Here is a 17,306-nt window from a genome sequence, read left to right on the forward strand (position 1 = left end):
CTGTCAAGGATGAGAGTGAGACGAAACAAGAGGAGGCTCAGAGTCAAGGTGCCGTTGATGAATCAGTCGCCGAAAATGCTGAGACTGAGGGAGAGAAAGAAAAAGAAGCTCAAGATAAGGTTGGCTTGGTCGACATCATTCGAAAGAAGGTGGCGGGTACGTTTGGTTTTGATCTGGGTGGGGGTACTGTGAGTAAGGCTGAGGATGGGGCTGGTGTTGAGGGTAAGAGTGAGCCAAAACAAGAAGACCAAGACAACAGAAACTTGAGAGAGGAGGTCCAAAAAAAGGCGGAGGAGACTCTCGGGGTGGATTCAGACGAGAAGAGTGCGAAGTCTGAGCAGCAAGAGGATAGTACGAGCACGGACTTCGGAGAGAAGGTTAAAGAGAAAGCGGAGGGGACTTTGGGTGTTAGCTTAGACAAGGAGGATGTGAAAGAGGTTGTTGTCGGTGAGCAAAATGAAGAGAAGGACGATGCTAAGAGCAAGAATATGGGTGAGAAGCTCCAGGAGAAGGCGGAAGAAACTTTGGGACTCAGCGTAGACAAGGAGGAGGCTAGTAAGAGCGAGGGAGCAACTCGTTTTGAGGACAAGGATGAAGCAAAGAGCACAGACTTGGGAGACAAAATTCAAGAGAAGGTGGAGGGGTCATCTGATGCCGATCTAGACGAGAAGAACGCCAGCGCTGCCAATGACGGGGAGAAGGAAGATGCGAAAAGCATGGACTTGGGAGAAAAGATCCAAAAGAAGACAGAGGAGACGTTTGGTGTTGATCTAGAGAGGAGTGTCAGTGCTGCTAGCGATGGGGCTACTATTGGGGGTATGGCAGGTTCAGCGGTTGGTGCAGTTGCTGGTATCCCGGGTGGACCGGTAGGTGCAGCCGTCGGCGCAGCTATTGGAGGCACCTCTGGTGTGGTTGTTGGGGCAGTCACTGGGGTCGTTTCTGATAAAGATCAGAATGTTGGTGAGAGGGAGAAGGAGGTAAGAGATTGTGAGAAGAGCCACGACGACGCAAATGGCGCAGATGAGGAGAGTCCAGATGGTACTGCTGCAAAGGAGCAACAGGTCCCGGATGTCTCTGGTGCAACAAGCCAGATTGACACGGATGTCGCAACTGAGCAAGAAACAGAGAAGAGTCAGGAAGCCGCTGTTGGCGAGAGCCAATATTGCACGGATGATACGTATGTTCTAGCTGCAAAGGAAGAGCTTGGAAATGGGAGTAAGAAGATTAACGATGACGTCGTTGGAAAGGAGGAAGAAGGTGCGATCGATTCTCACGGAAAGAGTCAAGATGACGTCGTTGCTTCCGAGGATAAGAGCGCGGATGTCGGAACCAAGGAGATTCAGGACGACGTTGTTGAGAAGAGCCAGGATACTACAAATGGTGCCGGTGCAGAGAAAGAGCAGCGCACGAGCGATCTAGAGACGACAAGTCACAATGGTACGGGTGAACAAGGTCAAGAAATTGCCAGTGGAGAAATCCAAGAGGCTGCAAGTGGAAAGACTCACGATGATGCCGACGCCCAGAACCAGAACGACACAAACGACGCCGATGCAAAGGCAGAGCACAACAAAGGAACCGACCCAGTATCGACAAACCACGGAAACCTCGGCGATGAGATTCAGAGAGAAAATGCTCAGAGATTCGGCGTCAATCTGGATAACGACAAAGCCGCTACTGATGGGTCTGATGCAAAGGCCCATGGCAAGAGCGGTGCAAGAGGAAAGACTCACGAGCGTTTCGATAGTGTAACCTCCCCCGACATGGATTTCAGCCCCAAAGCTGGAAATTTCGAAGGTAGCAAGGAAGAAGATGGAAAAGCCAGTGAAGAAGAGACATCTGCAACCACGGAGATTGGCGGCAAGACCGATGAAGCGCAGACATCTGCAATCACGGAGATTGGCGGTAAGACCGATGGAGATCAGACGAATGCTGGCGAGGAGGTTGAGGTCAAGACCGAAGAAGACCAGACAGATGCTAGCAGAGAAGAGGAGGCCAAGACCGACGGAGAGCAGATGTCTCTCACCAAGATGATGGAGGCAAAGCTCAAGGCAGAAGATACGTTCGCTAACTCGGAGACTAATGCTGGCAAAGAAGAAGAGAGCAAGGCGACCGAAGATCAAATGGGTGCTACCAAAGAGATGGAGACAGAGGCGAAGGGAGAGCAGAAAGAGGCTACCGAAGAATTTGAAGGCAAGGCCAATGGAGAACAAGCGGATGCAATCAAGGAGATGGACGCCAAAAATAACGGAGAGCAGGCGGATGCTACCGAGGATGTAGAGATCCATTTCAATGTGGAGCAGACACATTCTACAAAGGAGATGGATATCAAGACCCACGAAGACCATGCGGATACAACCAAGTACATTGACGTACAGCAAATATCTGCTACCACAGTGATAAACACTAAAGCCACGAGCGTGGATGCAACAGACGCCTACGCGAAGGACCACATGCACAACGAAGAAGAGACACAAGGTGCTGAGGATTCAAGCAAAGGAACAGATCCTGTGACAAACAACCATGGAAACTTGGGCGATATGGTTCAGAGACAGAACGCGGAGAAATTCGGGGTCAATCTTGCGGAAGACGTGTAGTCGATCCCCATCCAAGTCTGTAGCAAATAGAATAAACCATGGTGTTATCATCCTCATCTCTCATCTCCCATTTCCATTATCCTTGTGCACTTTTCACATACCTAGGTATCTCGTCAAAGCCAAGGCCTACATCAACCACGTGATCTTTCATCAAACCACAACACTCCTTACACCACCCCCCTTCCATTCCTTCCATTGCCTTTCCACATCCCCAACCCCCTCCATTCCGCCTAAGTCTCCCAGCCCGCCCATCACTCAACATCAAAACTCCAAGCCCAGCCCCCAAGAAAAAGCAACCACCCCATCCACGCGTCCACGTGGCGTTTTTTCTTCTTCCTACGCCACTGTATGCAGAAAAACGATGAAATGGGCGCAAAAGCCACAAATTACCAGTTCACCGATCGTGCTAAAAAGACGCTGCGCTAGACGAGACCCTGCACCTCCCTGCTTTTTATTGCGTGCGTGCGTGCGTGCGTGCGTCGGCCGAGGTAGGTGGCCGGATTACGTACACAGGCGGATTACTGAACCTTAGCCTTGCTGCAGAGAGGCAATGGTGATTTTGTTTTAGTTGCTTTCTTCAAACAACTGAGTGGATTGTGGCGGATGAGGTGGTGAGGCCCTTTGCTTAGGTGTGCGCATGTGTGTGAATTATTTTGAGGATCCCGAGCCGCTCTTGCAGCGGCATCTCCACGATCCGGGAATAGGGAGGGACGGGGCGGACGGGTGCTGGGGGAGGGGTGGGTCTGCAGGTACGGGTTGTCATGCTGCGGTATCGGACTCTTTGCCTCTTTTCTGATTGTAGCAATACATTCAACCTCCAACTGGCGGAATGTGTTAATGTCCGGTCGCCCCTGGGTGTCATAGAATACTTGACAGTGTGGGTATGGGCCTAATGTTCGTGTCTGACAACTATAGTGACCTTTTTACACTAGTATGTCAACTATTTCATGACACCCGGGTGCTCTTCCCGAGATTTCTCGCCTGTTGTTCATTTCAGTGGATTCATACGGAACAGTCGAAGTCAAATGGCGCATGCGAGAGTATTCGGAGCATTCTTTCGGACTGGTAGGTGGAGATCAAGCGATCCGTACGGTAGGTATGTACGTCGCCATGTTGAGTGATGGAGTAGCCTACGGAGTCCCGTCCGGGGTATCGCATTTGCTACGGGGTCGCCGGACAACTACTGGGTGCGTTACGTATCAGCTATGTGCGTGCAAGGGTACGAATGTAGGTGCAGAGGTGTCCTTTGGTTGTCATGGTAGCTGCAGAGTAACGTATGCTTGACCAGGTCCAAGTCTTTGGTGCTTTAGAGTTCTGTTGAACTGTCTGATTTGCTTGTGTGGAAGGTGTGTCATGGGCGAGTCCACGCTTCTACATAGTGATAGGGTAGTCGCGACTGCCGTGATATGACTGAGCTCTACGCCAGAGTGGCTTCATTACCGTGATCGTTGTTGGTAGAGTGTGTCGTGTTAGTTTTTGTCGTTGTATCAAACACCAAATGCCGCTACCAGGTGGTAGCTTTGGGTGCCTCATCCTTGATGATTTTGACGGCGCGTTGAAGTAGACTCGATGAGCCATGAGGTATCGGCTGGAGCTCAGAGGCCGACGGTTCATGTTTGCTTGAAGTCCAAATCTGTGCTGTGCAAGCGGAGACTGAATACCTTGCGATTGGGACGTTGGTGCATGTGCGCCTTGTTTCAGAAAGCTAGGCGGCTTGGATGTAGGTTGACCTGGACGAGCTGTGCTGTTGTGAGCGCGCAAGCTGTGAAGCTTATAGTCGCAACATTGAGTTGTAAATTGATTGATAAGAATGACCCTAGAGGAAGTTTGGTGACGCTGAATTGCTGATGACTTGCTGAATATCTGATTATGGGATGGCTCTGGGGGTCTTATTGTAATGTATTGCAGTGAATACAATAAATTAAAGTGTAACCGCGCGAGGCAGTAACCAGAGTATATTGTGTGTGTTCTCTGTTGTTGTGCTCACATGTTTCGAAGGCAGCAGCAGGATCTATTTACATCACGTATCACCATCACGTGGCACACGTGATCCGCTTCTCCTCATAACCGCCACATAATGCGATGACTCTAATTGCGACGACTCTGGAGGCCCTTCTGTAATGCGATGAATCTGGTTGCTGTGCGCCTTCGCAGATGTCTTCAACTCCAGAATGACGACGTCGTACAATTACGATTTCTTGGCCTGAACGAGCGTCGTCCAACTCTTAGCCTGGCCGGAGGTGCGCTGCAGCCTCTTTGCGGTTGTAGTAGCAGCGTTATCCGCGTGTTGATAGTGGATGTCGAGAGGAATACCATGTAAGTAAGCATGGTGTGGAGCTCCTCGTGATGGACGATGTGTAGCCTTGTTGGACGAGCGAAGATGCGGACGACATATTCTCACATGGAGTTGAATTGTACCATCAGACACAAGCCAACAGCAATGCAAAGTCATCAAAGACCCTCGTGTCAATCAGATTTATCTATATCGTGGCCTCCAGCTGATGCGCGGACGACACGTTGGCTTCTCCAACCTCCTCGCGCTCCATGGACCTTTCTTTCCTCGCTTCCCTCCCGTTCTCACACTTGTCACTCTGCGATGTAGAAATCCTTCACCCTCCCTATTTCCTCAATCCATCAAATTTATGGACCCCCCAATTCACTTTCTTGAGGCTACTGCATCCTACTCCATCCACTTCTCATGCCATGCATCTCCCATGCGTATGGAGACGCCGGAGCATGCGGATTGGGCTTGTACGGGGATGGCTGGGACCTGCGGGTTGAACTTGTAGTGGCACCGGAACCTGCTGGGTTGGACTTGTATGGAGGCGCCGGAGCATGCGGGTTGGACTTGTACGGAGGTGGCTGGAGCCTACGTGTTGGGAATCGTAGCGGACTTGCCTGGGATGACAGGAGTGAAAATTTCTACATTTTTTAGTACAACTATGAAGCGCATCAATAGTTAGAACTCACTCAGACTGTTCAAAAAAAGCAAAAAGCGAAAACATACAACAGCGGGGATTCGCTAGTGGTCACCCACCTAACTACTAATCCGCCGGTACACCGTTTGAGTACCGCTGAGCGAACGGGAAGCGCTATTATCTCCCTCGCGACTGGCACAAAAACCCTTAATTTTCCTGTAAACGGTAATCTTAACGGCACCGTCCACTGTAAAGTGGTCCTGAATCCGGTATATTAACTCCTGTTTGCGTAGGGCTGTAAAGTAAGCGCTAATCTAAACGGGATAAGAGAATTATGCGCGAGGGAGAAAAAGTAAGCGCTAATGTAAAGGCAGCGATGCGGGCGCGAGTAGGACTCTTTAAGTAGTTGAACTATTATTGGTAAGTGCCTAATAATTAAGCTTTAGTAAGCTCGGAAAACCTTTAGGATACCGAGGTGCGACTAAGTTTATGACTTATTAGTCGCGTCGCTGTTACCCTTAACCGGCGCACTACACGATAAGCTTCTAATTCTACAACAACGCTAGACACGCGTCGCGTCGTTGTCTACAATCTAACACTTGCGCTAAGTCACGCTACACACGCATCGCGTCTCTTCCCTATCTAATACCCGCGCTACACCACGAGATTCCTAGGAGGTACGATGGGTCCACATATATTCTATCGAGTCGAAGACGAACATTCTTGCGCCCGCTACATCGATAGACAGGGTATAATTGCAGAGTACAGAGATACCTTGGTTAATTTTAGAAAGAAGGGAGCTGCTTTGCTAGACTAGATTGCGCAACATCTCGATTAGAGCAATAGATATCCTACGCTATTCATTTCAACGTATTGTGACAAGGAGGTAGCGTAGGGAGAAGTAGAACGGCGAGTGACTGCAGGAAAGAGGGACGTGAAGATCTACAAGATTAATATAGATGCTAGAAACGAGCGCACAGAGTATCGTAACATCCGACTTCTTGCTAAGAACCTAGGCTATTATATTCCCTTCGATGTATGGAACTACGCTGGCAAATGGGTCGGGGTGTGGTTGGGGTTGGGTTAGAAATTTTGCGACCCCAACCCAACCCCAACCCATTTGTCAGCGCCAAGCTTAGGGTTGGGTTGGGGTTGGGTTGGGGTCGCACGGACCATGGGTTAGGGTTGGGTTATAGTAAAAAAATTGCAAGATGTATAATATAGATTTCAATAAAAGAAAAGTTTATATAGTATCACAGTAGATTAACACAGTGTAGCATTAACTAGTTTCATTTATAATATACAGAGGCTTCGCCAGCTAGCATTTAAGCACGTGTATCTAGATATATCTTATAATCTAGAGAAAAGCTAGTAACTCGCGCGCAAAGTAGCGCCTAGCCAATTGAGAATCCTTCTCTTGAATAGTAACCCTCTTTGCGTGAATAGCATTGATGTTGCAGTCTATAAAAGTTATTAAATGAAAAATAGTATAGGGTAGATAGACTATACCCTCAAAATAACCAACTAAGAAAGCTTCTGTAGCTTCCTGAAGAGCTTCGATTGCAGATCGTTGAAAGCGGATATCGGCCTTGTGCACCTGTGCAAATTCGCGCACTACGCGGGAAAAGGGGAGTTTTCGCAAGAGTAGTTCAAAACCTCTCTGGTATCTCTTGATTTCCCGTAATGCGACAGCTAAGCTAAATTAGAAAATAGCTGTGATAAACGACTGTGATAACCTACTGCCGGCCTTAAACTTGCGCTTCTTCTTAACAGCTACAGGTGCCTTTCGCGTAGACTTTCCTGCTACTTGACGTCTAGCCTTACTAGCAAGGGCCTTCTGAGCCGGCTTGCCGCCAGTAACTGTCTTGCCATCAGGACCACCCCGGCCGGCTTTACCGGTGACCTTAGGCCGTGGTTTTGTCCTTGCCATTGCGTAGTAGAGTAGATGATGAACGTAGGCGACGTATGTGATTAATTACTGTGATAAATGTGGTCGACAATTAAGAAAGTAGTAGGCTGAAAGAGTTAGGTAGCTGGAAAGTTTGGGCGACGGCAATTTCCCGATTTCCGCACTAGTAAAGGCAGCAGCGCACGGACTGCATGACGTAATTTGCTGTTTCACGATCGCATACAACCATTTCTGTTGCAAAATCAGTAGCGAGCATATCATACAAACGTGTTAAACTGCTGTGATAAACGCCGAGCTCGCGCATGCGTACAGCCCAAAAATGAAGGAATCATCGATGTGTTGATCATTTTGGGTAATTTCCGCGTTTTCGCGCTAGCGCAGGCAGCAGCGCACGGACCATTTCTAGGTGAGCATAATGCTGTCTACCCATTTCTCCAGCCCCTGACGCCCAGTAACTCCCAACACCTAATAACTCTCTTTACTACATTGAAAACACCCCATTTACAACAGCGCATTATCACAGTCCCCGCCATGCCTGTCGCGAAAGAGCAAGTCGGCGACGTACCTGAAGGCCTAGTTCCAGCCATCAAACTTGAACCTCCGCCTGGGTTCGAACAAGATGAGTGGGAGCAGCTTACCGATGTAATAATCACAGCCATTTATCACAGCTTATGCTAATATAAGCAGGGATTTGCGTGTGAAGCTGACGAGATTGACGGTATCTTAGATCAAAGAGGTAGTGGGGGTTCACGAAAAGGCCGACCTATCAATTTGAGCGTCCCCTATACTGGCTCTCTGAGTGGTAGCGCCCGTGCTATTGCTCAACGTGAACGCAAAGCTCTTTTCGATAAAGAGGAGAAGGTACTTGAAAGCGTTAGAACAGCCGACCGCTCCGCGAAGTACCAACTGAAGAAATCGCTTTTGCAACAGCCTAAGTATAAATTAGCAAATAGTGCTAGACAGGCTAAGCTGCTAGAGAAAGAGTGGGATATACTTTCAGAGAAGCGGTTTACCCAGAAAAAGTCTGGTAAGTTATCACAGCTGTTTATCATAGACATCTGCTAATAGACTATCCCAAGTGGCGAAGGATATACTAGCAATACCAATTGCTCAGGTTGGGGTTGAAAGAGTTTTCAATGTTGCTAAGGATGTTATTGGTAGTCGGAGGCACCGACTATCTGCCCGGACAATACAGCAGATAATGGTTCTTAAGGATACAATATCTCAAGAGGAAGAACAGGGTCTAGACTACCTAGTTGCTCAATTAGGGGAGGATGGAGAGCCAATTGACGAGGTTAATGATCTTTTTGAGCTTCCAGCCTCGTTAGAGCATACCTTCGATATAGATGAGGAGAACCAGACTACAGAAGAAGAGTCGGAGGAAGAGGTCCAGGAGGAGCGTCAATTGCCACCTCGAAAGCGCCAGCGTCCTCAGCGCTACCGTGATAATTAGCTGTGTTAATATATCTCGTTTTATGTATCTAATATATCATCAACGTGTACACATTATCTTAATTAAGTGTTGTTCCGTTAAAGTACCCAAAAAATATAACCCAACCCCAACCCAACCCAACCCAACCCAAGCCCAACCCTACCACTTGGTCTGTGCGACCCCAGCCCAGCCCTAACCCATGGTCTGTGCGACCCCAACCCAACCCTAACCCATGGTCTGTGCGACCCCAACCCAACCCCAACCCAAGACTGGGTATACCCAACCCATTTGCCAGCGTATATGGAACAACTCGAAGCACGAATACGTCTTCCTCTATCGCATTCTAGACAGCGTAGTTGTAGGATAGGAAGACCTATAAATGTTTATAACATCGTGAACAAGAGAGCTATAAAGTGTAGATTATAGTGCAGATTGTAGTTAGAAGTGTATTAACTGTGTTCGTTAGTTTTACGAATAAGAAGATTGCTGTTTCGTCTTCTATGAATTTGCTATAATAATAACAAATGTTCTAGATAACAGCAAGATAAGGTTAGCTATTTAACTATTAGGTAACAGGGAGGGTGGCCAACGCGCCCCCGTAGCGTAGGAGGCGATGTTATGTAAATATAGCTGAAGAGGAGAATGCTGTCTCTAGATAAGGTAGCTTCTTGCTATGCATCGCCACTGCCCGACTAATGCTCGCCAGAAAACGCACCTGCGCGGCCGTCCGTGCTCTGACACCTGACGCACCCGGACATTCTTGTAAGACAGGACCCACCGCGTGAGAACTCTAGTACAGCGACCCATCTGCGTGTACGTCCGCGTACGGCTCACAGCCTTGCGCAAGAGCTCGTCGCAAAGGCGTCTCAGCTTGTGTACAGTTGTCAGATAATAGCACTGTTGAAGATGAGAGCGTACAGACGCCGGGTCTGACTAGTGCGACCCGGCATCTGTAAGAGCCAATCAGAACACAGGAAGGCTTGGCACCCCCTAGGTGTGCCCACAACCGTAGACAGAACCACAACACAATAAATCATCAATATCATCACCATCATTACCTATTTCATCAGTATTCCAGATGAGAGTGAATATCTGACAACAGTACACGCGGCGCTTAAGAGATGCTTGCTCGGATTTTGTTGTGCAATGTGGGTCTAGAAGTTACAATACTATACAGTAATTACTGTTGAGACGCGGTGAGAGCCTTCACTAGTATTCACGGTGAATCAGGCTTCCCGTGCTCTGATTGGCCAGGCACTGATTAGTCAGCTGCTCCGTGCGCGCACCATAGATATTCTCCCTTCTCCCGTAGCTCCAATACAACAAGTTCACGCACGTTTCTCCACCTTCATCAACAACAACAGAACACAATATACTCTGATGACTGCCTCGCGCGGTTACACTTTAATTGACTGCATTGTACTGCAACAGATAACAATCAAGCCGGCTTGAACTGATTGTTGACATCTCTGCGGCCTAGAGGTCAGACTAATTATAACGCAGTAAATGCGGGATATTGCTAGAGAGGCCAAGAGCTCTTTGAGTACGCAATAAATGAGGAAGCTGGTTCAACCTGTTAGGATGTATCCACTGGAGTGTCTCTCGTGAAAGCTGAGTTTCGACATAACAATCTTTGCTTCAGCACAGTAGGTAATGTTGGTAGGCCTTGTACGATCGTACGGGTGAATAACAACAACGAGGTTCTTCTAGTAACTAGTATTGGTATTCTTATTCTCCCTCGCTACGTGGGGATGCTACAGAGGTATATCTAATCTGAGACGAGTAGAGCCAAAGTAGGATCGAGTCGGCTGTTAGGCAGCGCCGCAGCGGTGAGCAGCCGACTTACCGACCGATACTCACGATCCGACAGGTAATGCTATAAGCTAAACACCCCCTCCCTGTAGCCCTAGTTCCCGCGGTCTCACCGCTTGACAGCGCTCGAGAGCATGTTATGAAGATCTATCCCAACCAACAACAATCCTAGGGATGACGTGAGATAAGCTGCTTGGCAACCCCGCTCGCCACAACGTTGGAGAAAAAGCAATCCTGAGCCCAGTTCTTCATCTCGAAGCCGAGGAGCTTAGTGCAATGAGCAGCAGCTGGCTGTCTATGTATGCAAAGCAGGCTTACGTGCCTTGGCTAGGGTCTCTTTGTGTGGGACAATACTCTGCTGCTCTTTTTAGTGTTTCAAGCCACGTGTGTAACCTCGGAATGTCGATCTGCTCATCCTAGTTAGCGGCATCGTTTTTAATATTATGCCGGTCGCTAGGACAACGTGTTCCTTCAAGCCCTGTAAGACATGATCTTCTCGCATTAATTACCATTTTTTCTCAAAGTATATATAGATTTGGAATATCATTACCCTGTGGACTGCTTTTAGTCGCTCCACCTACTGGTGTAAGTTAGCTGCTTAGTCATGCTAAGAATAGGAATAATCGTGTCTAACCCCAACCTTACCCTATTGCAGAGGGTATTTCAGCCGAAACATCCGCCTTTATCCGGATTACTTGATCTACCCGTTTGCTAATCTAAGTAATACATAATAATTATGCCGGGTCCTTAGGTATAAATATGAGCAGGACAACCCTTTGCAATATCAAGGACCGCAACAGCAGTTACCCTACCACATCAATTATATACTACACCCAGAGAAGTCAACAAACAAAACAACCAACATTTGAGGCGTAGATGTTGATTGACTGGCTCATTTCTTAGGGCTACAGTTTGTTTGTTTGAGTTGATGAGACTGAAGAGCCAATTTTTGGTTGGTTGATTGATTGAATATTGATAGACTTAAGGTTCTGAAGGGACGTTTCTATGACAATTCTGCAGGCGGCTCTTCCCACGTTCCTATCGCAAACTCTTCCGTGAGCTCCTCATCAGTATGCTTTGCTGCTGTTGTCGTGCTTGGTGTTGTAAAACCTGCACGAGTCCACCGTTGCAAGCACACCAAAGCAGCCAGTAACTGCGCGCCAATTTTCCGCCTTTGTGGCTCAATTATATCGCCAGTTCCCGCAAAAACGCGCTCACAATCAGAGCTGGAGGCGGGTATAGTCAACACGTCGATCGCCAATCGTGAAAGATGTGGATACTTCGGCTTCAACGATAACCAGTACTGTACAGCTGTTGGACCCTCCTTGTGTTGATCAGACGTCCACATAGGCTCTTTTAACCAGCTATCGTACTCATCCTCCACCTCCAATGTATGCTCGCCGTCCTCATCTAGTATAGCGTCGATAGCGTCGTCAAAGCTGCTCATGGTAGGTTTTGGCGCAGGGGTTGGTGTTGTGGCAGCAGCGGCAGGCTTGTAGGCAGCCCAAACCCGCAGAAACTTCGCGTGCGCGGTGCTCAATTGTGTAGGTTTGTCGCGCCAGAAGGGCTTAGAGTATGTTTTATATCGTGGATGTAGTGCCGTAGCTGCGTAGTAAATGGGACTTTGGAGGATCTTAGTAAAGTAATTGCTCGCTTTTCGCCTCGCGGCTCGCAGGTTGATCGGGATGTGATCTTCGGGCGCCTCAGATGGCTCGTGGTTGACCGATTCGTATGGCCGAAGGCGTGCATCCAGCTCAGTTATCACACTCTCAAATACTGGGATGACCTCGTAGAGTGCGCCAAAACGGCCACACTTGCCGCGGCCTTGGAGGCGATCTGTAGCAAACTTGAGCGGCTGCAGTATCGCCATGTACTCAGTAATCACCGCCCAGTCAGCCGCCGTAAGGCCGTCTGACCTCATCCACCGCGGCACATCAGGCAGCTTGTTTCCTCTAATAGCTGCCTGTTCGTCAGCCTGTTCAGTCTCGCGAATGTGGTACGTGGCGTATGCGTTGATAGCTTGTTGGAGCTGAACTCCGCGCTTAAAGCAGTCGTAATAGCTGTTCCAACGTGTAACACACGGCTTAATTGGCTCGCGAGTGCCGCCGCTGGCGCCTGTGGGCATGCTGTTAACTGCCTCGCGTTGGCAATCTTCAAAAATACTCCACTGCTTCGGCGTGTTGATGTAGTTGATAATATCAAGATACACGCCAAGCGGTCCTTCTTTCCGCCACTCCTTCATGTAAAAATCCTCCATCTTTGTGTTCTCCAGGGCGTTGTTATACGCGTCAGCATCCCTCCCGAACATAATCGTTTGGCCAACAAGGTTAAGTATGTGGCAAGCGCAGCGGAGGCGGCGATCGGAGGCAGAAAAGTGGTACATCGAGGCGAGTTTGTTAACAGCGGTGTCGTTATTGTAAGCGTTATCGAGCACAAAGTAGCCGAGTTTGCTGCGATTAATGCTGAAGGATTGCAGGATTTTGGTTACAGCGTCAGCTATCGCCTCACCAGTGTGGGCACCCACCAGCTGCGGCAGCGCGATGGGTAGGTCAACTATCGCGCCCTTACTGTTGGCGTAGTGAGCAACTACAGAAAAGAAGCCACGTTTGCCGCCTTTTGTCGTCCACCCATCGAAGCTTATATGTACCTTGCTCTCGGCTTCAGCCAACGCGCGCACCACCTGAGGCCGTAGCCAACTGTACAACCTCATCACGAACGCTGACACGCTGTTATGAGACCTCCATAACGCCGCCTCTGCCTCAGGATTAGCAAGCCTGATCATCTTGCGAAAAGCCGGCGTCTCAAACTCGCGGAGTGGTCTGTTGTTGTCGACCAGCCAGAGCGCAGCTGCCTGCCGAAATTCTTGTACGTCGAAGTTTCCTATAGTCTTGTACGCCTCTAGACTAAATTTGACACCGCTTAGAGCTGCCTGACGAAGTGATTGTTGTCCATGTTTGCGGAGAGGTTTGCTTAGGATTGGACCATCTTTGCTGAGCCGATGACCAGGTTTATCAAGCTGGAGGTGCCCGTTGGCGGCAGTGGTTGACTTCGTTACTCGGTGTACACCATTAGGTAGCTTATGAATATGACAGTACTTGCACACAAAGTACAACTCATCTGGGTGGTGAGTACCCTCCTTCCAGACACGCCAGCCGTGTTGAAAAATCCAGCTTGCCTTGCCTCGTGGAGTGCTCAGCGGCGCGACAAACCCCTTTAATCGCGACCAATCGACGCCCTCAAAGTCGCGAAAATCGACGCTCACAGCGCTATCCTCCTCCACCGAAGCCTCAGTGGCAGCGCTAGAGAAAGCTAAAGGCTGTACAATAGAGTCCTCTGGCTTATCAAACATTAACTGCGACTCCCAGGCTGGCTCATCAGTGAGCCGAGAGGCTTGTGAGGCAGCCAAAATAGGCAGTGGTGATGCCCGCCGAGGGCGCTCCTCGGGTTGTTGTACAGGCTTACATGGCGGTTCAATAGCCCGTGTGGGCGGCTCGATAACTTGTGTAGGCGGCTCTGTAGGCGGATCCGGCGTACTTTCTGGCAGCTCTATCGGCTGGGTTGGCTGGCTGCCGTCACCCAACAGCGCTTTGAGCGTAGGTTTGCGCGTACGTTGTGCTCGCTTGAAGGGAGTATCAGCTTCTTCGGCAGCCTCGGGCTTGCGTTTTGCTGGTATAGAGGGCATGGATAAGGCTAAAAGTAAGCCGGAGCCGCGAGAAAGTAAGGTGTTGTTAAATGTTATAAGCCTGATGTCAGTAGCACTAGGAATAGAACATGTGTGAATCGTGTTGTGTATTGTGCTACAGGAATTGAGATCTATGTCTCTGCCAGCTAGCGTTGTGGGCGCTAAGCCTCGTACGTACTAGCCTGGAGTGAGTGAGAGATGGGATGGAACCTAGGTCATATAACTTACACGCGAGTAGGCTTAGTAAGCAAGATCCAACACTAAGAATTCGTCGTTGAGCAGCTATCCCAGAGGCCTCACCTACAGACTCCGCAACAATCAATCGATTGACATGATTGATTCCTATATAGGTTAAAGAATTACTTCATTAGGCAGCCTTTAACCTAGATAGGAATCAATCATGCCGATCCGATTGATTGTTGCGGAGTCTGCTCACCTAGGTATCCCCCTCCCTCGCTTACTATCAAACAACACCAATCCTATCAACATTTTGTTCTCAAGATTGGTTGATTGATTGACAGAAATACAGTGGCTAACTGTTGGTTAGTTGGTTGGCTCCGAATCAAACAAATCAAACAACAATATTGATGAGATATTGATTACTGACAACCTTGACTACACCGTACTTCGTTCAGACAATGAGGAATTATCTCCCCTTAGCTTTTATCCTGCTTGCTCCTGCAGTTTCCGCCGTAAGTGTTATAAATAACGCCCTTAGGCCGATACTATAAAGCACAATCACAACACTAACACATAACGTATAGTGGAATGCTTGCCACTGCGCAGGAGAAGAATCAATTAGACATGATCAAACTGCAGGATGTTGCGAACGTAATGGAGGAGTCACTTTCCCAAAGACCCCCCGTGAAGACACTCTGGCAAGGTGGGATGGTATTGGGAAACAATGCCTCTATAGTGGCCCTGTGGTCACTCAAAATACGGTATGTTGCCTGTCTCTCAATAAAAAAACTTAACCTTGGCAAGGCTAACCTAATTCAGGAACTTGAGGCTCAATTAGCCTTCTCTGCTTGCTGCAGGTCATCCGGAAATAGAAGACTCTGGGGAGCTTTGTGTTTCTCTGCTGACGTGGGTATACCGGGCAAATAGGAAAGAAGTTGAGGATTGACTGAGGTTCTATTGTAGAAGCTATGGAAAGTTTATGTAGGTGAGTGACCATAAACAGCGCTAGTCTCAGATAGGCATCGTCCCATCACCAAACCGTGACACAATGCAACGCAGTCCTCCTCTCCTCACCCCGTTACATTAAAGAAGGCGTATAGTTGCTAAGCCAAGAATCTAATGCGTAACTATGTAAGGGGCTACGCTCAGGGAGCAATCGCACAGGTATACTGGAGTTGTATTCGATGGAGAAGAGAACTATAAGCTATCTCGTGCTGAAGGTTATTCGGAGAGCGGCTCGGAATAACCTTCTGCCTATGAACTGTGCGGATGGTCTAAGCGTCGTTCGGACCGAGATATCATCGAGGATTCACCAACTGGGCTCTAGCCCATCACACAATCTGTCGAGACGCGGTGAGAGCCTTCACTAGTATTCACGGTGAATCAGGCTTCCCGTGCTCTGATTGGCCAGGCACTGATTAGTCAGCTGCTCCGTGCGTGCACCATAGATATTCTCCCTTCTCCCGTAGCTCCAATACAACAAGTTCACGCACGTTTTTCTCCACCTTCATCACAATCACCGAACAGAATGCATTCCTAGTTACGTTATTTCCTTTCAGCACTAGTGCTATAGACCTACCAACAATAGGTATATAAAAAGGAAGACTACTACTAGCTAACATGTTTTATAAGCGAGCCGCCAGTACAAGCGAGCCGCCACCTAACCAACTTTCTACACCTCTCCTATCTTAACATACAATGGCTCTACGCAGCGCGCCTCAATTAGCTTCAAATGAAGCAGATATACAGCTTGCTATCTCTTCTATTAATGCGCATCAAATTAATAGTGCTTCTATTGCTGCAGCTATAACGTGTCCGTGCACCTCATGCCCGGATTCATCTCATGCCCCGCCGAACACCGACGCGTGTCTCAATACTACAACTTTGACGCGCAATAACTCCACAACTATGGCTCCGATTGATGAAGCGATTGCAGATTTAGAATCGCGCGATCCAGGAGAGAAATTCACATTAAAAGAAGTTGCTGAAAAATGGGGGGTTAACCGCTCAACGCTAGGGCGAAGATGGAGGCGCGTGACAGGGCCTAGGAGCGATGGATACGCTCAGCAGCAAGCTATCGGCCCACAACAAGAGTTAGAGCTTGTACGATATATCACTAAGCTCACTAAGCAAGGCCTACCTCCTACAAGAGAGATGATCAGGAATTTCTCATCAGAAGTAGCCCATCAGCAGCTCAGCGAGAGCTGGGTTACTCGCTTCATTAACCGACACGAGATCTATCTTATCTCAAAGTGGACCACCGCCATGGATCGTACGCGCCACCTGGCTGATTCTGAGTCAAAGTATAGACTCTACTTCGAGCTGCTGCACCAGAAGATCACCGAATACCACCTAGAGGCTCGAGATATATACAATATGGATGAAAAGGGCTTCCTTATTGGTATGATAGGCAGGAGTAAGAGGATATTTAGCAGGCGTCAATGGGATAAGAAAGAGGTTCGAGCATCTCTCCAGGATGGATCACGCGAGTTTCTGACACTCCTGGCCTGCTGCTGCGCCGATGGGAGCTCGCTGCCTCCAGCCCTTATCTACGCAGCTAAAAATGGAGCCATACGATCGAGTTGGGTGGAGGATATTAAGGCAGGAGAACATGAGGTCTTTGTCTCATCATCTCTAACAGGCTGGTCAAACAATGACGTAGGCCTAGCTTGGCTAGAGCAGGTGTTTGATCGCTATACAAAGCAGCAGAGATGTCAACAAGCAAGTCAAGCTGGCTTGATTCTTATCGATTGCAGATCACAGACCATTCTCTGGGACG

At 48.7% G+C, this 17,306-nt stretch overlaps 6 protein-coding genes across 6 annotated transcripts; 4 read left to right on the plus strand and 2 right to left on the minus strand.

Moving 5' to 3' along the window:
- Window positions 1-488: 488 nt before the first annotated feature.
- On the plus strand, window positions 489-2,594 carry PtrM4_100380 (Gly-zipper-YMGG multi-domain protein; the record flags this gene model as incomplete). The annotated part of the gene is made up of 1 exon (XM_001942300.2): window positions 489-2,594. One exon carries the CDS (start codon window positions 489-491, stop codon window positions 2,592-2,594), a length of 2,106 nt encoding a protein of 701 aa, XP_001942335.2.
- A 4,275-nt stretch (window positions 2,595-6,869) lies between these two features.
- On the minus strand, window positions 6,870-7,442 carry PtrM4_100390 (HHT1, Histones H3 and H4; the record flags this gene model as incomplete). Its single annotated transcript, XM_001942302.2, has 3 exons — window positions 6,870-6,973; window positions 7,022-7,204; window positions 7,253-7,442. 3 exons carry the CDS (start codon window positions 7,440-7,442, stop codon window positions 6,870-6,872), a joined length of 477 nt encoding a protein of 158 aa, XP_001942337.1.
- A 510-nt stretch (window positions 7,443-7,952) lies between these two features.
- PtrM4_100400 (Dimer-Tnp-hAT domain containing protein) lies at window positions 7,953-8,874 on the plus strand (the record flags this gene model as incomplete). Its single annotated transcript, XM_001942303.2, has 3 exons — window positions 7,953-8,063; window positions 8,109-8,448; window positions 8,501-8,874. The coding sequence occupies 3 exons, from the start codon at window positions 7,953-7,955 to the stop codon at window positions 8,872-8,874; spliced, it is 825 nt and encodes a 274-aa protein (XP_001942338.1).
- A 2,794-nt stretch (window positions 8,875-11,668) lies between these two features.
- On the minus strand, window positions 11,669-14,347 carry PtrM4_100410 (Dimer-Tnp-hAT multi-domain protein; the record flags this gene model as incomplete). Its single annotated transcript, XM_066107396.1, has 1 exon — window positions 11,669-14,347. The coding sequence occupies one exon, from the start codon at window positions 14,345-14,347 to the stop codon at window positions 11,669-11,671; it is 2,679 nt and encodes an 892-aa protein (XP_065961845.1).
- Window positions 14,348-14,985: 638 nt separating this feature from the next.
- On the plus strand, window positions 14,986-15,454 carry PtrM4_100420 (uncharacterized protein; the record flags this gene model as incomplete). The annotated part of the gene is made up of 3 exons (XM_001942304.2): window positions 14,986-15,039; window positions 15,112-15,288; window positions 15,347-15,454. The coding sequence occupies 3 exons, from the start codon at window positions 14,986-14,988 to the stop codon at window positions 15,452-15,454; spliced, it is 339 nt and encodes a 112-aa protein (XP_001942339.2).
- Window positions 15,455-16,435: 981 nt separating this feature from the next.
- Window positions 16,436-17,267, plus strand: PtrM4_100430 (uncharacterized protein; the record flags this gene model as incomplete). The annotated part of the gene is made up of 2 exons (XM_066107397.1): window positions 16,436-17,211; window positions 17,237-17,267. 2 exons carry the CDS (start codon window positions 16,436-16,438, stop codon window positions 17,265-17,267), a joined length of 807 nt encoding a protein of 268 aa, XP_065961846.1.
- Window positions 17,268-17,306: the final 39 nt, after the last annotated feature.

This window comes from Pyrenophora tritici-repentis, chromosome 5 (genome assembly GCF_003171515.1).
Source record: "Pyrenophora tritici-repentis strain M4 chromosome 5, whole genome shotgun sequence".
In the NCBI taxonomy this organism is placed as follows: Eukaryota; Fungi; Ascomycota; class Dothideomycetes; order Pleosporales; family Pleosporaceae; genus Pyrenophora; species Pyrenophora tritici-repentis.